Genomic DNA, 22,761 nt, shown 5'->3' on the forward strand with positions numbered 1-22,761 from the left:
TATCAGGCATAAATAAGGAAGTTTAAATTAGCTGTAGAGAGTCTATCAAAAGTTCATCTCAAAACTGATGATTCAAACAAGAGTATATCAGTTTGGAAACTGTATTAAAACATCTCTGTCTTGAACAGATAGATTTATCTGTTTCCTCATTAGCCCTGTAAGCATTTGAAATGGGTATATGAAGGTATGCTAGAGACCCTCATCCTGAGATAGGGAATTTTGATGAATGTTGCTTCAAGTGTATTAGAATTATGCCTATGGAGATCAAGTTCAGACAGATAGGTAGGTAGGTAGGTAGGTAGGTAGGTAGATAGATACATAGATAGATAGATACATAGCTAGATACATAGATGGATAGATACATAGATAGATAGATACATAGCTAGATACATAGATAGATAGATACATCTGTATATTTACATAGGGAGATATATGTCTGTGTATCTATAGGCTTTAAAAGTTCAGGAGAAGCTCTTGAAGAGAGGTTTTTCTACTGAAGTCTGGTAACTTGCATCTCAGTTTTCAGGGACTTTCTTTGATTTCCATGTCTGCTCAGATGTTCAGATATTCAGTTGGTGCTACACTCTTTTTCCCTACTTTTAGAATTAAGCACTTGTGGTTTTCTTTTTTTTATTTTTTGTGGTATGCGGGCCTCTCACTGTTGTGGCCTCTCCCGTTGTGGAGCACAGGCTCCGGACACACAGGCTCAGAGGCCATGGCTCATGGGCCCAGCCGCTCCGCGGCATGTGGGATCCTCCCGGACCAGGGCACGAACCCGTGTCCCCTGCATCGGCAGGCGGACTCTCAGCCACTGCGCCACCAGGGAAGCCCTTGTGGTTTTCTTGATTAGGTTCTTTGCCATATCTGTAGGTTTTCAAGAATTTTTTTTACCTGTATCTCCTTGGGTATGTTTTTATAAATATTGATTTATTTTTCTACCTTTTTGCATATTTTGCAGAACTCTCCAGTTGTCTACTACTATAGTAAAATGTCAATTTTAGTCTTGTGTTATTTTATCCTTGTATATAATTGTCCCAGCTTTGAAGCCAGGTTGATAAATTTTTCACTGAGGCTATTTTCAAAAATTCTTTATTGAGGGTAGCTAAAGTCAACTGTCCCTTTTTCATATTTCAAGGCAGGGGATGGTTTAGAGTAGGTAACAGCATTTACACATTTATTTTGATGTTGGATAGTAGATATAGATAAATAAGTTCTTTGCCAGAAGGATATCAGTGATTCAAATATTAAACATTACATATTTTACTTATGACTTGAGGAAATTTGAGGTACTTTTAAAATAAAAGAATATAATGGCAATTTAGTTTGAATACATCTAAATAAGTTAATAAAATTTTATTGGGGTACTTTCCAGGGTAAATAAACTTTTTTACTTTCACTAACGTAGAACACCTCTGCTTTGAGTGTATTTTCTAAAAAAGATCTATATCTAGTCTATAGAAGAAAGTAAAATATGTCAAACAATATGTCTTTAAGACATTACTAGGAACAAAAACATTTTGTTCTTTTTAGCACACTCAGTACCACATCTTTAAATATAAGACATTCTCTGATCTGGCTTTTAGGTCACCGAGAAATATACTATATTTATACAATCCATTGGAATCAATAAACAATTTAAACTGATGTAAATGTAGATTTTATGTCCCAGGCAAACTTGGGAATATGACAGAACATACAGCTCTGGTTTATCTGGGTAAATCTTCATTAAAATTAAATAAGTTTTCCTCTAAGATTGCTGTAAAAAGCTGACTCCTTAATCAAGTATATGAATAAACAGACTTTTGAAAACTTTACCAGTGACTCTAAGCAAATGAATTTATTTACAGTGAAAGTCCTTTTTGCTTTAAGCCTATTTAAAGAATACCTCCAATAGGGTTAGCACACCATGCAAGGGTTTCAATTTTGATTATAAGTGTTACATTTCAGAAGCGGTTTTCTCCTTAAAGTATAAATATTAATATTATGACTTATAATTTATATTAGCTTGTAGAGTTATTACTAAAATCAGACTAAGAAATAATAGAAAATCTAATTTAAAAGGAGCTGATATTCTTTTTGATCATGCTAAAGGTTTTGCTTTTTGTAAATGGAGTTAGATTGCTAGGTAATTATTTCTTATACCACAGCACAGACTAGTGGATCCTCTCATAGTATCATTGAAGAGATCCTCTTGGAGCTGGATATTTGGGTCTCTGATTTTCAAGATGTGTTACATATGTAGCAAATAGCAAGGTCTGCTGATATATTTCCATAAATGCAGCAACACTTCCTATTACAAATGCAGGAGATTAAAATTTATATATAGTTGATCATCCATTACTGATTGCATTCTTTAAAACAGATTATGTAAATCATTTATCCTGCTTAACAGTTTATACTTTGTGTAAACACGTAAAATTATAACTTTGTAAGAACAAACTGGGAGCTAGAAAGTTTTAAGCAACCTGTTAACATTTTAGTACTCATTCCTTTATAAAGGAATTATCAAGAATATGTCATGTAGATGCATTATAATCAGATGGATGTGGAAATTTTCATTATTACTTGTATAAAACAAATAAAGTAGCTTAATTATACAAGTGCCAGTTTTGAGTTTGGGAAGGGCATGAGAAAGAGGAATAGTTGCTTTCCTTCTTCTTTGACATGTTTAATTTCAAGACTGGAAAATAAGAACTAATTTTAAAGGCACTATAGGTGGAGTTATTGCTCTAATATAAAAATTTATATCTTTATTTAAAGATAAACCTCTGAAGACTTATGTATGGAAATTGTTAAAATGGTCAGATATATAGATATGCTCTCCCCAAATCATGTCAAACTTTATTATTAAGACTGTTAATGGAACATATTGTGAGGACTTAATACTACAGTTGAGAATTAGTACCTGATTTTATATCTGCCTCTCGCCCTCGGTCAAAGAAAGAAAATACGTTATTTTAATCTTTTTATGTTATCATATAGAGATAAGAAAAAATAACTTTCTGTGTCTGGCATTTGGAAAGATTTACTTTTCTGTCCCTCTGGCTACAAGTCCCCTTTGTTTTTTATGCCTACAGATTCCATTCTGACTGGTGTTCACCTTCAAACTGCGATGAGATCCATGACCGGGTAAAGAATGTCTTGAAATCACATCAGGCTCATCAGAGACATTTATATGTTAGTTTCTAAATTTTTCTTTTGAAGGCTTTTTATAATTAGGCATGAAAACCACCCAAGATGCTTAAAGCTCGCAAAGTTTAATCACTGGGAAGGAATAGAAAAGATACAACCTCCATTTAAAGGAAGTCAGTGGTTTTGCTAAAGGCAATGTATCTAACTTCCTGCTTGACCTGAGTCATTATGCAAAATGTTTGACACAGATCATGTGAACTATAAAAAATGTTAGTGATAACTATCTCATAAAGAGTCAGTAAGTAGTGACTTTATGATAATTTTTTCACAGCCTTCAAAATATGGGAACCCTTGTTTTGTGACCCAGAATAAAGCAATTCCATTTCCTGCAAACAGATTTGATTAAATGGTAGAACGAGAGATGGGATGAGACATATGTATTTTGGAGAAGTTTCCCAGCTGATTTTTATGTTAATTAAAACTTAAAAGAGGAAAAGAAGAGGTCAGGTTTATCAGGTTTCATATTAGAGAAGATCAGTATGAGAATACTTTCTGACATAAGGCAAATAAACATATATATGAACAACAGCTGGGAAATAATTACAGTATATTATTCTTTTTGTGTTTGATTTCTTGTTTCAGTCATTAATTTAAAAACAATTGTTTATCATGAGTCATGTTGGACACCAAGTTTAGTCCTGGAGATATAACTGGATTATGTGACATTGACATCAGTTTGTACTGTTGAAAGTTTCTGTATGCATATTGATTTTAAATTAAATTTGTTTTCAAAGTGTAATATAGATAGTCCCAGTGACTGTCACTCCCAGGGTTAACATTATCCTAACTTCTAATAGCAAGATTAGTATCGTATATTTTTGATCTTTATACAAATGACATCCAACCATGTCTTTTCCCTTCTTTTCGTAGTTACTTCATTTTGTTTTTTCAATTCAGACATTTTTGCAATACAGACATCTTGTTATATAGTTCTGCACTCTTGCTGCTGCATGGTATTTCATTGTGTGAAAATACTGCCATTGATTTATGCATTCCTCTGTTTATGGACATGTGGGTTGTTTCTGGTTTGAGCTATTTTAGAACTGCTATGAACAGCTTATTCCTTGGGTAACATTGTATACATTTTATTTGGGTATGTCCCTACCAGTGGAATTACTCATAGAGTGTGTAAACATTAAGCTTTACTAGATACCGCCAAAGACTTTTCCAAGTGATTTTAACAGTTTACACTCCCACTACCAGCCTGTGTGAATTCAGTTTGTCCTCGCTACTACTGATAGGTTGTGTATGTGTGTGTGTGTGTGTGTGTGTGTGTGTGTGTGTATTTTAATTTTGGCATTTTGATAGTGAGAAGTATTTTTATAACATAATGGTTTTAATTTGCTGTTTCTTGATGACTAGTACATTTGTTTATTGCTATTTGGATATCCTCTTTTGTGAGTACTTGTTCAAGTTATTTGCCTATTTTTGTACTGAGTTGTCTCTTTTTTTGTTTTGTTAAAGTTCCATGTTGATTTTTGATATGTCAGATATATGTTTTGCAATTTTCTTTTTCCACTCTGTGCCTTGCCTTTTCATTCTCTTAATGGTATCTTTTGATGAAAAGAAGTTCTTACATACAATGAATCAAATTTATCTTTTTTTATTAGCATTTTTACAATTTTTGTCTTGTCAACAGAAATAATAAATCCAAAATAGGAATAGAGAAGAGCTTTATTAGAGCCAGACTGAGGACTATAGCCGAGGACACTTGAATTGTGAAGGAGAAGCACTTGAATTGTGTTCTGCCAGACTACAAAGCGGAGGAGGCTTATATCAGCAAAAACCGCAGAGTTACAGTTGGGTAGATGAGTTAAGTAAGGATTGGTTAGGGTCCGAAATGGCTGTGTAGTCACAGGGGGAGACCTTGAGACCTTCAGGTTGCAGCTGGCTGCAGCTGCAGATGTTGTTTTGAGAACTGCTGGTGGTATCCTTGAGTTTGATACAGTTCAGAAAATTTCAAGGTCTTAGTGATGCAGGAACATGTCTGAAACCACATCCACAGTGACCAACTGGCTCCATTTTGGATGCCTGAACCTCAGTTTCATATCTTGTCAGAACAAAGAACAAACATCAGACATGACAGGGGTACGGTCCTTCAAAGTTTCCAAAGAGACTGATTAGCACATACACAGCGAGTCAGCATGACCACAGTGTCTGAGAAGGGAACCGCATCTTCGAGGGAGTACTAGCATTAGTGTCATAGAAAGGGCCCACATTTATCCCTATCTTCCAAGTGGACATTCTAAACAGTCTGGTAAGTGCAAAGTGCATTTTTGTTATTTGCTGTTGTTGTTTTTAGTTAAAGCAATTGTACAATGTACATTTGACAGACCATAAGACTGCTGGCTCTAGTTAGCATAAAGTTCAAGCCAAATGATGTACAAGCCAGAATGATTCCCCATACCTCAATATGTGAAAATTTCTTCCATCAGTCTAGTTCAAGATTCTATCATATGTTTTCTTCTAAAGGCTTTTTGTTGGAATTATTTTTTTCTGTATAGTGGTAGGTAGGTGTCAAATTTCATGAAAGTTTCAAGTTTTATGATTGTGAATATGTCTGTTTTTCTTTCTAGTTCTGTTAATTTTATGTTATGTATTTTGAAGCCAAATTGTTAGTTGGATACAGATTTCAGACTACGATACAAACCTCTTATGTAAACGTTCCCTTTTTGTTTCTAGTAATATTTCTTGTTTCACAGTATGTTTTGTCTACTAGTTGTATAGTTACAGCAGCTTTCTTTTCCCTAGTATATGCATGGTGTATATTTTTCCATCCTTTGCTTTTTATCAATATATTTAAAGTGCGTATCTTGTGAATAGCACATGAGATTTCTTTCCAATAATGAAAATCTAGAATTTTTATGTAGATTGATGCAGATTTTATTTGGATTAGTAACTTTTTAATTATCCATTTCCTTTTTATTAACTCATTATTCATTTTTTTTACTATTCTGTTATTCATTTCCCTAGAGATTTCAACTTGCATATATAACAAATTATTTCTTTGCTGACCTCCCCAGTAATGTTGGGACCTAAAAACAGTTAACTCTTTTTTTAACCCACCTCTTCCTTTTTTTTTTTTTTTTTTGCCGTACGCGGGCCTCTCACTGTTGTGGCCTCTCCCATTGCAGAGCACAGGCTCCGGACGCGCAGGCTCAGCGGCCATGGCTCACGGGACCAGCCACTCCACGGCACGTGGGATCTTCCTGGACTGGGGCACGAACCCGTGTCCCCTGCATCGGCAGGTGGACTCTCAACTACTGTGCCACCAGGGAAGCCCCCACCTCTTCTTCTGAACATCTATTATCATGAATTTTGATTCTACATATATAAAACACACAACAAATTAATTTTGTTTGCATAGTAATGTTTATTCATTTTAATCACATATTTACCCTTTCTATTATTCTTCATCCTTTCCTGCAATTCCATATTCCCATTTGGATTTTTGAGTCATTTTCCTCCTGCCCAAAAAACTCCCTTTAGTACTTTCTTTCATGTTATTATCCTGGCTTTGAATTCCAGTTTTGTTTGTTTGAAAACATCATGATTTTACTTCTGTGTAGGGTGGTTTTACTAGATATAAAGTTATCAATTTCTAGGTTGGTGGTTATTTTCTTTGGCACTTTTTTTTTTTTTTTTTTTTTTTTTGCCGCCACACCACATGGCTTATGGGATCTTAGTTTTCTGACCAGGGATTGAACCTGTGCCCTTGGCAGTGAAAGCAGTGAAAGTAGAATCCTAACCACTGCACTGCCAGGGAATTCCCTCCTTGGGCACTTTAAAGAAGCCATTCATTTGTGTCAGTTGAAAAGTCAGCTGTCATTCCTTTGCAGTAATGTGGAGTTTCCCCCCTCTGTTGCAATTAAGATTTGCTCTTCAACTTTGTGTTTAGTAATCGTACTGTGATATACCTAGATGTAATTTTCTTGGATCAATTCTACGTTAAGTTTGCAGAGCTTCTTAAAGTTTTAGGTTGATATCTTTCAGCAGTTTTGGAAAACCTGTTCATTCTTTCTTTAAACATTGCTTCTGCCCCAATATCTATTTACTGTCCATCTGGAATTTCCAGTTACATTTATATAAGGTCTTTAGACTGTGTATCATATGTATCTTATGCTTATTTTGATGTTTTTAATTCTTTTTTTTCTCTCTCTTTCTTTCTAGTTTAGATACTTTCTTTTGAAATGTCCTCTAGTTTGCTAATCCTGTCTTCTGCTCTGTTTACATTGCTGTGAAAACTATTTGAAACTTCTTGAAAGACATAACTTTCAAGAACATCTTGAAAGACATAGACTACCGAGGCTAACTCAAAAAGAAATAGATAATTGCAATGGTTGTATATCTATTAAAGAAATTTAATTTAGAGTTAGGAATCTTCCATAAAAGAAAACGCTAAGCCCAGAGGCTTTCTCTAGTGAATTCTACCAAACCTTTAAGGAAAACATAATGCCAGTTTTACACATTCCTGAAACTAGAAGAAAGAATACTCCCCAGGTCATCTTATGATATCAACATTTCTTCTGATGCCAAAACCAGACAATGACATTACAAGAAAAGAAAAATACAGACCAAAATCCTTCATGAACATATATGTAAAAATCCCTAACAACATATTAGCAAATTAGAACCAGAAGTATATAAAAATGAAAATACATCCTAATCATGTGGGCTTATTCCAGAAATGCAATGTAAATTCCTCCTATTAACATAGGAAGAATAGGATTACCATAGGATTAGATACATATTTGTTCTCAGGGTCATTTCAATAGGCAGAAAAAGTATCCAACAAAATTCAACTCTATTCATGATAAACACTCTTAGTAAAGTTGAGGTAGAAGGATACTTCGTTAACCTAATAAAGACCATCTTTGAAAAACCTACAGCTAACATTATACTTAATGGTGAAAGACTGAATACTTTCCCCCTAAGCTCAGAAACAAGGCAAGCATGCCCTCTCTCACCATTCCTTTAACATCATACTGGGAGTCTTAGATAATGCAGACAGGCAAGAAAAATAAATAAAAGACATAAAGGTCAGAAGGGAAGAAACAAAACTGTATTTGCAAAGGATATGGTTATCTATGTAGAAAATTCCAAACAACCTAAAAGCTCCTAATAAGTGAGTTTAGCAATGTCACAAAATACAAAGAAAGTAATATTTCCTATATACCAGCAATGAACAATTGGAATTTTAATTTAGAAAACCCATACAGTTTACAATAGCACCAGAAATTGAAATGCTTAGGTATAATTCTAATAGGATTATACCTAATGCAGGATCTGCATTCTGAGAACTACAAAACACCATTGAAAGAAATCAAAAAAGATAGAACTAATCAGAGATATACCATATTCATGGATTGGAGGACTCCAAATTAAGATGTCAATTTTCCCCAGTTTGAACTCTAGATTCAATGAAATGATAAAACTCCGTCAAGCTTTTAAATAGATATTGACAAGCTGATTCTAGGATGTATAGAAAAGCACAGGAACTTGAAAAACCAAAACAGTTCTGAAAAGAACAAAGTTGGAGGACCCACTACCTAATTTTAAGACTTACTGTAAAGCGTAGCAATGAAGACTGTAGTATTGACTAAATTATAGACACAGATATCAAGGAATAGGAGAGATATTCTGGAAATAGACCCACACAAATATTGATTTTTGACAAAAGTACAAAGTCAATTAAATGGAGTCTTTGCATTTGTTGTCTTTTTAACACATGGTTGTCGATAAATGAAAACAAAAACAAACTCCTTGACACATAATTCAAAATATATCCTAGGGGCTTCCCTTGTAGCGCAGTGGTTGAGAGTCCGCCTGCCGATGCAGGGGACACGGGTTCGTGCCCGGTCTGGGAAGATCCCACATGCCGCAGAGCGGCTGGGCCCGTGAGCCATGGCCGCTGAAGCTGCGCGTCCAGAGCCTGTGCTCCTCAACGGGAGAGGCCACAACAGTGAGAGGCCCGCATACAACAACAACAACAACAAATATATATATAGGGGACACGGGTTCGTGCCCGGTCTGGGAAGATCCCACATGCCGCAGAGCGGCTGGGCCCGTGAGCCATGGCCGCTGAAGCTGCGCGTCCAGAGCCTGTGCTCCTCAACGGGAGAGGCCACAACAGTGAGAGGCCCGCAAACAACATATATATATATATATATATATATATATATATATATATATATATATATATATATCCTAGACCTAAAACATAGTAGAAAATCCACTTAATTTATATTTAGCAATGACTTTAGATATGACACCAAACACATGATCCATAAAGGAAAAGCAAAATTATTGATAAATTAAACTTCATTGAAATTAAAAACTTTTGCTCTGTGAAAGACACTGTTAAGAGAATAGAAAGACGAGCCCTTGTGTGAATGAAAATATTTGCAAATCACATATATAATTAAGGACTTATATCCATGATTAAAATGTATAAAAACAACTCTTCAGACTCAACAATAAGAAAATAAATAACCCAATTAAAAATGGGCACATGAAGCTTTGCGCAGTGGCAGTATCGTAGCCAATGAGGTTTATCCGAGGTGCGATTATTGCTAATTGAAAAATGGGCACATGATCTGAACAGACATTTTTATCCAATTAATATATGAAAAGATGCTCAATAGTCTTTACAGAAATGCAAATTAAAACTACCTGAGATGCACTACACACATATTAGAATTTGTTAAACAGAAACATCCCCCGACCCCAGTGCCGCAAAGAAACCCTGCAAAACTTGCAGTAGCAAATGCTGTCAAGGATATGGAGCAACAGGAATTCTCATTCGATGCTGGTGGGAATGCTCAGAGGTACAGCCACTTTTGAGGACAGTTTGAAGGTAGTTATGTATAAGTTTAAACATACACTTATATGACCCAGCAATCCTTTTCTTAGCTGTTTACCCAAGTGAATTGAAAGCATATCTTCACACAGAAACCTGTACATGAATGTTTATAGAAACTTTATTCATCATTACCAAAAACTAGACGCAAACAAGATGCACTTTAATTGTGAATGGTGAACAGACTGGTATAGCCATTCAATCGAATATAATTCAGCAATAAAAAAGAATGAGCTATTAATGTATGCTACAACATGATGCATCTTAAATTTAGTTTGCTAAATGAAAGAAGCCAGAACCCCAAAGCTACACATTGTATGATTTTATTTATATGACGTTGTTAAAATAGCAAAAGTTAGGAGATGCACAAGCTGTCGACTACAAAGAAACCAGCCTCACAGGGGAATTTTTAGGGTACAGGAACTGCCTGATATACTGGTGTGACTGATACATAATTTTATGAATTTGTCAAAACTCCTAGAAAAATGTACATTAGAAAGAGTTAAATTTATTGTATTAAAAATTAAAAGTGTGATGTTGGGTCTTCTGAAGAATTAATGTAGATTATATTAAACTAGCAGTATTAAAAATACAAGACTTATCTTTAAATTAGCTTATCTAAATTACTTTGGAATATGGTATTTTGGCTGGATACTGTAACACTAAAGCCAAAAAGAACTACATGATCACTATATTCTTGTTTAGGGATCACCAAACTTTTTCTGGAAGGAGCCAGATAGTAAATATTTTGTGAGTCTGTGTGCCATAGAGTCCCTGTCACAACTACTCAGCTCTGTTGATATGGCATGAAAGCAGTCATAGACAACACATAAACAAATGAGCATGACTGTGTTTCAATAAAACTTTATCCATGTGAATTTCATGTAATTTTCATGAAATATTCTGTTTTATCCCCCCAGTCATTTAAAAATGTAAAAATTACTCTCAGCTATCAGCCATACCAAAACAGGCAAAGGGCCAGAATTGCCCTGGGAGATGTTTGCCAACCCCTGCTCTAGTAGATAAATGTGTTTCATACAGGGATATGGACTAACAATTCTGAAATTACATCTATATGAGAGTTGGATAAATAAGTAAATAAATTGTGGATAAAACAACCAGGTTTCTTATTGTCAGAAAAAAGAAGTTATAAAGAAACAAGACGGGAAAAAGCTAGAATGAACCCTGGGAAGTTGGATTAGAGTCTGAGATGACAGTTTTAATTCATGTTTATTTTAATATATACAGATAGATTAATTCAGAGATATAGATATATGAATATACATGGGTTAGTATACACACATATTTCCTGTCTTTGCCCTCTGAAAGGGCCTAGAAGGAGTGACAACCCAATAGCAACATGGATACCCAGCTCCCAGATCTAATACCTATCATGTATTTCTAAATACCTATTTTCTGTGAAAGTTACCAGGGCTTTTTTCTTAGAGCAATAGCTAATTCTCGGGGTGGAGCAGGGAAAACAGAAGATTAGCATAGAACATCTTGTAGTGTGGAAAGTGAGGAATTGTTCAAGAAAGGTGAGGGGAATAGGGGCATATCAAAATAGAGACATAGATGTAGAGAACAAACCTATGGACAGCAAGAGGAGAAAGCCGGGGGGTGGGTGGTGGCGGTGTGATGAATTGGGAGATTGGGATTGGCATCTATACACTAATGTATAAAATAGAAAATAAGAACCTGCTGTATAAAAAATAAATAAAAACTCAAAAAAAAAGAAAGGACACAGGAGCAACCTGAATGAGCCCCAGTGGCCATTTCTGGAATAATTTGAGCAACGAAATAAATAGCATTAGTATCAATTATAATCCAAACAATAAAATAAATATCCATGAGTCCACACTGATGTAAGTGAAACAATGAATGACTAACGGTGAGAATGGACCAATCTTCCTTACAGAAGAATCCTAAATAATAATTGTTGATATTGCCAACTCCAGGAGATAGAGCTTAATTCTTCTCTTCTTGAGTGTGGGCTGGACTTGGTTTATGTCTAAGAATAGAGCATGGAAAAAAGAAATAGTAATTTAGGTGGAGAAATCTGGCAAATGACACCACCTTATTATCAAAGTGATCAAGATTAACATCACTAGTGATAACTCATGTTGATAGCATGTATCCTTTGATATCAGGGGATGTGAAGGGCACGTCTGTGTCATATGGTTCCCCCAAACCCATAACCTTAGTCTAAACATGAGAATACATCAGACAAAACCAAATTGAGGGCTTCCCTGGTGGCGCAGTGGTTGAGAATCTGCCTGCCAATGCAGGGGACACAGGTTCGAGCCCTGGTCTGGGAAGATCCCACATGCCGCGGAGCAACTAGGCCCGTGAGCCACAACTACTGAGCCTGCACGTCTGGAGCCTGTGCTCCGCAACAAGAGAGGCCGCGATAGTGAGAGGCCCGCGCACCACGATGAAGTGTGGCCCCCGCTTGCCACAACTGGAGAAAGCCCTCGCACAGAAATGAAGACCCAACACAGCCATAAATAAATAAATAATTTTTAAAAAATTGAGAAATTTTTTACAAAATACCTGACCAATATGTCAAGATCATGAGAAACAGGGAGAACAGAAACTTGTCACAGATTGGAGGAGACTAAGGAGAAATGATGACTAAATGCAACATGGTATCCTGTATTGGATCCTGGAACAGAACAAGTACATTATTGGAAAAACTGGTGAAATCCAAATAAAGTCTGCAGTTTAGGTAACAGTATTGTACCAATGTTAATTTCTTGGTTTTTGCAAAATTTACTGTGGTTATATGAGATGTTAACATTAAGAGAAGCTGGGTGAAGGGTGAAGTTCCTGTGTACAGGAACTCTTTATCTTTGCAGCCTTTCTCTAAATCCTAAATATTAAAAAAAAAAAAAAAAAAAAAAAAAACCAAAAAACAAAACTGTCAGGTTCTTAATTTTCAGCCCTTTGGGCTTTTACCTGAGAGTTGGTGTGGTTCTAGGCCCCTTCCTTCTCATAGGTACTATTTATGACTCTCATCTTCTCAGGCAAGACAGCTGAAAATCGCTTCTGCTTTTCAGAGGCTTTTGCTGAGCTTTTTTTGTCCCTTCACCCTGCATAGTTTCAGACATTCTGCGAGTGTCTTGAGGGACCCATCAGGTCAGTTTTGCACCCATCGTGTCTCATTGGGTTTTGGCCTCTCAGATTATTAATTTTGTCCATCTAGCATAGTAAGACTGCCAGAACACTGCTGGTATATTTGTCCTCTGGCAGTGGACCTGTGACAAAGCATAGATTCTCAACATTTTGTTCTATTCTCAGAATCCACAAATGTCCCCAGGAAAATAACAGCTGCAGACTATTAACTCACCTCTCCCCTCAGGAATCTTGGCATCACTAGTACTGTTGTTTAAGCAGCTATCTAATGCCTTAAATATATATATATAAGTATACATGTACACACACACACACAAACAACCCCGTCCTACTCAGAAGTGAAAGACAATCACATCACTTCTTTTTTTTTTTTTTAACATCCTTATTGGAGTATAATTGCTTTACAATGGTATGTTAGTTTCTGCTTTATAACAAAGTGAATCAGTTATACATATACATAAGTTCCCATATCTCTTCCCTCTTGTGTCTCCCTCCCTCCCACCATCCCTATCCCACCCCTCTAGGTGGTCACAAAGCACAGAGCTGATTTCCCTGTGCTATGTGGCTGCTTCCCACTAGCTATCTACCTTACGTTTGGTAGTGTATATATGTCCATGCCACTCTCTTACTTTGTCACAGCTTACCCTTCCTCCTCCCCATATCCTCAAGTCCATTCTCTAGTAGGTCTGTGTCTTTATTGCTGTCTTACCCCTAGGTTCTTCATGACTTTTTTTTTTTTCTTAAATTCCGTATATATGTGTTACCATATGGCATTTGTTTTTCTCTTTCTGACTTACTTCACTCTGTATGACAGACTCTATCTAGGTCCAAACACCTCACTACAAATAACTCAATTTCGTTTCTTTTTATGGCTGAGTAATATTCCATTGTATATATATGCCACATCTTCTTTATCCATTCATCCGATGATGGACACTTAGGTTGTTTCTATCTCCGGGCTATTGTAAATAGAGCTGCAAAGAACATTTTGGTACATGACTCTTTTTGAATTATGGTCTTCTCAGGGTATATGCCCAGTAGAGGGATTGCTGGGTTGTATGGTAATTCTATTTGTAGTTTTTTAAGGAACCTCCATACTGTTCTCCATAGTTGCTGTATCAATTTACATTCCCACCAACAGTGCAGGAGGGTTCCCTTTTCTCCACACCCTCTTCAGCATTTATTTTTTCTGGATTTTTGATGATGGCCATTCTGACCGGTGTGAGATGATATCTCATTGTAGTTTTGATTTGCGTTTCTCTAATGATTAATGATGTTGAGCATTCTTTCATGTGTTTGTTGGCAATCTGTATATCTTCTTTGGAGAAATGTCTATTTAGGTCTTCTACCCATTTTTGGATTGGGTTGTTTTTTTATTGAGCTGCATGAGCTGCTTATAAATTTTGGAGATTAATCCTTTGTCAGTTGCTTCATTTGCAAATATTTTCTCCCATTCTGAGGGTTGTCTTTTGTATTGTTTATGGTTTCCTTTGCTGTGCAAAAGCTTTTAAGTTTCATTAGGTCCCATTTGTTTATTTTTATTTTTATTTCCATTTCTCTAGAAGGTGGGTCAAAAAGGATCTTGCTGTGATTTATGTCATAGAGTGTTCTGCCTATGTTTTCCTCTAAGAGTTTGATACTGTCTGGCCTTACATTTAGGTCTTTAATCCATTTTGAGTTTATTTTTGAGTATGATGTTAGGGAGTGTTCTAATTTCATACTTTTACATATACCTGCCCAGTTTTCCCAGCACCAGTTATTGAAGAGGCTGTCTTTTCTCCACTGTATATTCTTGCCTCCTTTATCAAAGATAAGGTGACCATATGTGCGTGGGTTTATCTCTGGGCTTTCTATCCTGTTCCATTGATCTATCTTTCTGTTTTTGTGCCAGTACCATACTGTCTTGATTACTGTAGCTTTGTAGTATAGTCTGAAGTCAGGGAGCCTGATTTTTCCAGCTCCATTTTTCATTCTCAAGATTGCTTTGGCCATTTGGGTTCTTTTGTGTTTCCATACAAATTGTGAAATTTTTTGTTCCAGTTCTGTGAAAAATGCCAGTGGTAGTTTGATAGGGATTGCATTGAGTCTATAGATTGCTTTGGGTAGTAGAGTCATTTTCACAATGTTGATTCTTCCAATCCAAGAACATGGTATATCTCTCTATCTATCTGTATCATCTTTAATTTCTTTCATCAGTGTCTTATAATTTTCTGCATACAGGTCTTTTGTCTCCTTAGGTAGGTTTATTCCTAGATATTTTATTCTTTTTGTTGCAGTGGTAATTGGGAGTGTTTTCTTAATTTCACTTTCAGATTTTTCATCATTAGTGTATAGGAATGCCAGAGATTTCTGTGCATTAATTTTGTATCCTGCTACTTTACCAAATTCATTGATTAGCTCTAGCAGTTTTCTGGTAGCATCTTTAGGTTTCTCTATGTATAGTATCATGTCATCTGCAAACAGTGACAGCTTTACTTCTTCTTTTCCGATTTAGATTCCTTTTATTTCTTTTTCTTCTCTGATTGCTGGGGCTAAAACTTTCGAAACTATGTTGCATGAGTGGTGAGAGTGGGCAACCTTGTCTTGGTCCTGATCTTAGTGGAAATGCTTTCAGTTTTTCACCATTGAGGACGATGTTGGCTGTGGGTTTGTCATATATGGCCTTTATTATGTTGAGGAAATTTCTCTCTATGCCTACTTTCTGGAGGGTTTTTATCATAAATGGGTGTTGAATTTTGTCAAAAACTTTCTCTTCATCTATTGAGATGATCATATGGTTTTTATTCTTCAGTTTGTTAAAATGGTGTATCTCACATTGATTGATTTGCGTATATTGAAGAATCCTTGCATTCCTGGAATAAACCCCACTTGATCATGGTGTATGATCCTTTTAACGTGCTGTTGGATTCTGTTTGCTAGTATTTTGTTGAGGATTTTTCCATCTATGTTCATCAGTGATATTGGCCTGTAGTTTTCTTTCTTTGTGTCATCTTTGTCTGGTTTTGGTATCAGGATGATGGTGGCCTCGTAGAATAAGTTTGGGAGTGTTCCTTCCTCTGCTATATTTTGGAAGAGTTTGAGAAGGATAGGTGTCAGCTCTTCTCTAAATGTTTGATAGAATTCGCCTGTGAAGCCATCTGGTCCCGGGCTTTTGTTTTTTTGAAGATTTTTAATCACAGTTTCAATTTCAGTGCTTGTGATTGGTCTGTTCAAATTTTCTATTTCTTCCTGGTTCAGTCTCGGCAGGTTGTGCATTTCTAAGAATTTGTCCATATCTTCCAGGTTGTCCATTTTATTGACATATAGTTGCCTGTAGTAATCTCTCATGATCCTTTGTATTTCTGTAGTGTCAGTTGTTACTTCTCCTTTTTCATTTCTAATTCTATTAATTTGAGTCTTTTTTTCCCTTTTTTTCTTGATGAGTCTGGCTAATGCTTTATCAATTTTGTTTATCTTCTCAAAGAACCAGCTTTTAGTTTTATTGACCTTTGCTATCATTTCCTTCTTTTTTTTTCATTTATTTTTGATCTGATCTTTATGATTTCTTTCCTTCACTAACTTTGAGGGTTTTTTGTTCTTCTTTCTCTAATTGCTTTAGGTTCAAGGTTAGGTTGTTTATTTGGGATGTTTCCTGTTTCTTAAGGTAGGATTGTGTTGCTATAAAGTTCCCTCTTAGAACTGCTTTTGCTGCATCCCATAGGATTTTGGGTCATCGTGTTTTCATTGTCATTTGTTTCTAGGTGTTTTTTTGATTTCTTCACTGATCTCTTGGTTATTAAGTAGTGTATTGTTTAGCCTCCATGTGTCACATCACTTCTTTTAATTACCTTAATTTGTTTTGTCTCTGACCTGCCTTTCTCGAATGGAAGGCAGTAAGGTGGCTCATGTTGGCTTACACTGGACACTAAATCTCAGTATCTTAAGTGGTTTTACATTAAGAGCAGCCTGAACACAAACTCTTCAAATTAGTCTTTTTTTTTTTTTTGCCTATGTTCTTTCATTAAGTATATATTGAACATTTTTCCTCTAATATCTACATGCTCTGTACCTTGCGCTATGCAAAGCACTGGGGATATTTTCATGAAATCAGATTTTCCATAAGGAACCTGTATAATCCAGTGATTATTTTATAAACTAAAAAATGAGTGTGAAAGATTAAAACAGTGTGGCATAGTATATGATTAAGTATAAGAATAAAAAGCATAAGTAGGAAATGTTATTGTTCTTCCAGAGAAAAACTGAAATTATTTATATAGGAATAATAACTATTAAACATTCACTATAGTCCAGGTACTATACATGTATTTATTATTCCATTTTATCCTCACAATAATCTTACAAAGTAAGTACTATTAAAAAGTACTATTTCAAAGATGAGGAACTGAGCCTCAGAAAAGTTGTAACTTCTATATAAGGTCACATGGCTACTTAGGTTGGTTGGAGCCAAGATTTGAGTCCAGATTAATACTATTTGATCTTAACCACTAAGCTCTACAGAGATAAACCCACAAAGTACAATCTGATACATGTAAGCCTAATAATATGCCTAAACCTTAACATGTGAAAACAAGATCCATGTTCAGAAACAAACACTAACATACCAGAGACACACATTGTGAGCTGTACACTAAAACACACTCCCTAGACACAGGTCAGACCAAAGTCCATGTTGGACCTGCTTGAAGGATACTCACAGAGAATGGTAGACCTTATTAAATATAAACATTAAGTGTTTTTACATTACATCACAAAGAATTTTTAAAAGTAAAAACGTATTTTTATTTCACAAAGAATTTAAATATGAGGCTCTTCTGGGACAGTGAAAAAGTCCTTCAAAAATCATTAAATATTTGATTAGTACAGAGGAGTGTAAAACATAGTTTGCCAATCCTTTATAAATGAAGAGAACCCACCTCAAACAAGCTAATGGAAGTCAGTGATCACAAAAGAGCCTATTGAAAATAAAACCCAGTTGAATGAGGAGAAAACACTCAGCATTTTGACTTAATTCAAGAAAATCTAAGGTCATTTCAACAAAGACCCCAGTCCTTTTGCTATCACATCTGAACCCCAGTTTCTGGTGCCTTTTGACAGAAATAAAGAGAATGTGACTTAATCCTATAAGCCTATACTCTCTAGAAATTCATGTTTTTATATAAAACTCATTCTGGAAATTGTTAGGTATAATCCAGTTAAAGCAGAAGGTTCTTGTTGGGCCAAATCGTGGAAAAAGCAGAATAGGAAGCATAGACTTTATCCTGAAATCCAGGAAGTCATGAAGTCAGATGCATTCAAAAGTTAGGGTAGGGCTTCCCTGGTGGCGCAGTGGTTGAGAGTCCGCCTGCCGATGCAGGGGACACAGGTTCATGCCCCGGTCTGGGAAGATCCCACATGCCGCGGAGCGGCTGGGTCCGTGAGCCATGGCCGCTGAGCCTGCGCGTCCGGAGCCTGTGCTCCGCAACGGGAGAGGCCACAGCAGTGAGAGGCCCGCGTACTGCAAAAAAAAAAAAAAAAAAAGTTAGGGTAGGTGTTGAGTATTGTGACCAATAGAGAAAGTAAGTCTATGACCTCTCTGTAGGAGAAAGCCACTGCTCAGCCCTTGTTAAGTGTTGCCATATAGGAATTCAGGCGCAATGTTGCCAGATCTTCCACTTATTTTTAAAAGTACTGATTTTTATATAAATATGCCAAAATAGTATAATGAAAGAATAAATCAGGAAGGATAGGGTATGTGATTTGCCAAGGAATAGTATGGTTTAAATTTTAATAGTTTGAAGTTGATTAGTAAGTTTAACAGAGATGAATTGAGTTGCTACTACATACCAGCTGTGTGCTGTTTTATGAAGGCTCTGTCTGGAACCAGTTTGTTCAACAAATTACTTCTCTGTTAACAGTTTCCTGATAGGTTTCTTGTATTAGTAGAATTAGTATATGTAACATACTTAGAATGACATTGGCATATAGAAAATGTTTAATAAATGTTTGCTCTTGTTTTTTTTTTAAAATCACTTCTCTATGATGGTGATAAAAGGGAGATTATTATAAGTCTCACAAAGGAATTATGAGATTTGTTACTTTTTTCCTCTGAAAAACCAACTTTTGGTTTCATTTCTCTATTGTATGTATTTTTCCTACATTATTAATTTTTGGTCTATATCATTTCTTTTCTTCTCCTTTCTGTGGAATTAATTTGCTTATCTTTCTCTTAAAAACTTTTGGTGACTATTCACGTCATTAAATTTAGGCTTTCTCCTAATGTATACATGTATTTAAGACTATAGATTTCTTTCTAAGTAGTGTCATAATTTTACTACTATTTCTAATTTCCTTTGTAATTTTTCTTTTACCTTTGGGTTATTTAAAAGTGTATTTGTAGAATTCCAAACATTCTTTGGGTGGGGGAATTTTATTTTTTCTTTTTAAAAAAATTTTTTGCTTTATTCTGCTATGTCTTGAGAACACTTGACTTTTCAGTCTTCTGAAACTTTTGAGACCTTATTTATGCCCAGGATATGGTCATTTTTTATTCCAAGTACACTTAAGAAAAAACACATGTTATCTGTTTTTGTTGAGTTTAGTGTGCTTGACAACTAGGTCACGTTTGCTAATGTGGTTCAGTTTTTCTTTATCCTTACTGACTTTTTCTTGTCTGCCAATTCTAGCAGATACTGAGAGACACTTCTTTAAAATCTCCCAATATAATTTGCCTGTTTTAATTTGCCTGTTCTAACAATTTCAGCTTTGTATATTTTGGAGCTATGTGATTAGATGCATATAAATGGAATTATAGTATTTAATGTCTTTATTTCTAGTAATAATGTTTCTTTAGGTCTGCTTTATTTGATATTGCTATAGCTAAAATAGCTTTATATGCTTAGTGTTTTAGAGGAATGGAAAAAAATATATATATATATATACATTTTTTTTTTTTTTTTTTGCGGTACGCGGCCTCTCACTGTTGTGGCCTCTCCCGTTGCAGAGCACAGGCTCTGGATGCGCAGGCTCAGCGGCCATGGCTCACAGGCCTAGCTGCTCTGCGGCATGTGGGATCTTCCCGGACCGGGGCACGAACCTGTGCCCCCTGCATCGGCAGGAGGACTCTCAACCACTGAGCCACCAGGGAAGCCCGAAAATATATTTTTTCATTCTTAAACTTTGAACCTTTCTGTTGATATTTAAGGGGATTTTTAAAATAGCATATATTGACATTTTTATACAATGTGGCAATCATTTTGTTTTATGTAGTATTTAGTCTGTTCATATTAAACATACCTACTGATATATTTGGATATAAATCTACTGTTTTCTATTCATTCTATCCCTTCTATATTATGTATTTCCTTCTATTTTGCCTCTTTTTGGCTTGAGCATGTATTATTTAATTTCCTACCACATTAACTTGTGCTACTTTCTTTTTTTATTATTTTGATGGTTACATTAAAGATTAAAAACAAGTATTTTTTTAAAGTTGAATATAAATGAACATATTAATTTTATTATTTTCCTCCTCACTTAACATACTATTATTAGCCTGTTTTTATTGTTTGTATATTTTAAGCATCATATCGCATCATTATATTTTATATAGGTGATGCTCATTTAGATGTAATCATATTTTACCATTTTGTGGCTCTTCATTCTACACTGCATCTCCAGGCTTCCTCTTTCATAGTACTCTAGTTATTTCCTTTAGCGTGCAATTCATTATTGAATTCTAGTATTTCCTTTAGCCTGCAATTCATTATTGCAGATGAATTCTACCAGGCTTATTGTTTTGTTTTTTTCTTTTGTTTGAAAGTTTATTTTAACTCAGTTTATGGAAGATACTTTTTTCTGGTTATGGAATAAGTTGGCAGTTATTTTCTTTCAGCACTTTCAAGCTATCATTCTATTGTTTTGGTAAAGTTATCGGTCATATTGTTGCTACTTTGAACACGTCATTTTTTAAAAAATTATTTATTTATTTATTTGGCTGTGCCGGGTCTTAGTTGCAGCACACGGGATCTTTTAGTTGTGGCATACGAACTCTTAGTTGTGGCATGTGAGATCTAGTTCTGTGACCAGGGATCGAACCCGGGCCCCCGGCATTGGGAGCACAGAGTCTTAGCCAGTGGACCACCAGGGAAGTCCTGAACATGTCATTTTTAATTTTTATGCTTTTAAAACTGATAACTATAACTCAGATACAGAATATTGCATAAGACATATGTTGCTAGATGATTTTTTCCAAGATGAGCATCTTAACCACCTGCCCCATCAGGATATAGAATCTAGCCAGCCATCCCAGTAGCCCTCTCTGTAGTCCCTTAAAATCACAGCCCTCCCTCATCCGTGAGAACAATCCAGTGTCCTGATTTTTATGGAAATTATTTCTTTACTTTTATAATATTATCCCCCAAGTGAGCATTTCTTTCTTTTTTAAAAAAATTTTAATACAGTTTTAAAGGCTACACTTCATTTACATTTATTATAAAATATTGGCTATATTCCCTGTATTGTACAATACATCCTTGTATCCTATCTTACACCCAGTAGTTTGTACATCCCTCTCTCCCATCCCTATATTGCCCTTCCGCTCATTGCAAACCACTAGTTTGTTCTCTATACCTGAGAGTCTGCTTCTTTTTTGTTATATTCACTGGTTTGTTGTATTTTTTAGGTTCCACATGTAAGTGCTATCATATAGTGTTAGTCTTTCTCTGTCTGACTTATTTCACTTAGCATAATGCCCTCCAAGTCCATCCATGTTGTTGCAAATGGCAACATTTCATTCTTTTTTATGGCTGAGTAGTATTCCATTGTATATATCTATACCACATCTTCTTTATGGCCACTTCTTGATGACTACTTACGTTGCTTCCATATCTTGGCAATTGTAAATAATGCTGCTGTGAATATTGTGGTGCATGTATCTTTTTGGTTTTTCTTTTTCTTTCAGATTTATACCCAGGAGTGGAATTGCTGGGTCATATGGTAGTTCTATTTTTAGTTTTTTGAGAAACCTCTGTACTGTTTTCCACAGTGGCTACACCAATTTACATAGCTACCAACAGTGTAGGAAGGTTCCCTTTTCTCCACATCCTCACTAACACTGTTATTTGTGTTCTTTTTGATGATAGGCATTCTGACAGTTGTGAGGTGACAACTCATTGTGGTTTTGATTTGCATTTTCCGATGATTAGCGATATTGACATGTGCATGTTGGCCATCTGTATTTCCTCTTTGGAAAAATGTCTTTTCAGTTCTTCTGCCCATTTTTTAATTGGATTTGTGTGTGTGTGTGTGTGTGTGTGTGTGTGTGTGTGTGTGTGTGTGTGTGTTGAGCTGTTTATATATGTTGGATATTAATCCCTTATCCTTCATATCATTTGCAAATATTTTCTCCTCCCATTCAGTAGGTTGTCTTTTTGTTTTGTTGATGGTTTCCTTTGCTGTGCAGAAGCTTTTAAGTTTAATTAGGTCCCATTTATTTGTTTTTGTTTTTTTCCCTTTATTTTAGGAGGTGGATCCAAAAAAATTGCTGTGATTTATGTCATAGAATGTTCTGCCTATGTTTTCCTCTAGGAGTTTTATAG

At 35.5% G+C, this 22,761-nt stretch overlaps 1 protein-coding gene and 1 pseudogene across 2 annotated transcripts in view; both read left to right on the forward strand.

Moving 5' to 3' along the window:
• The window catches only part of SPATA6 (spermatogenesis associated 6), a 154,003-nt gene that overhangs the window by 97,541 nt on the left and 33,701 nt on the right, over nucleotides 1–22,761 (forward strand). Inside the window, exon 11 of one of the 2 annotated variants that reach the window (XM_027108605.1) lies at nucleotides 3,078–3,129. In XM_027108605.1, the coding sequence (XP_026964406.1) occupies nucleotides 3,078–3,129 (52 nt within the window). Of the gene's footprint in view, nucleotides 1–3,077; nucleotides 3,178–22,761 lie in introns of both variants that reach the window. The other variant, XM_027108604.1, reaches the window with a different exon arrangement.
• LOC113622508 (uncharacterized) lies at nucleotides 9,708–9,838 on the forward strand (annotated as a pseudogene).

The sequence above is a fragment of the Aethalodelphis obliquidens genome, unplaced genomic scaffold, assembly GCF_003676395.1.
Source record: "Aethalodelphis obliquidens isolate GAN/ISIS:26980383/991018 unplaced genomic scaffold, ASM367639v1 scaffold9, whole genome shotgun sequence".
NCBI classification, from domain to species: domain Eukaryota; kingdom Metazoa; phylum Chordata; class Mammalia; order Artiodactyla; family Delphinidae; genus Aethalodelphis; species Aethalodelphis obliquidens.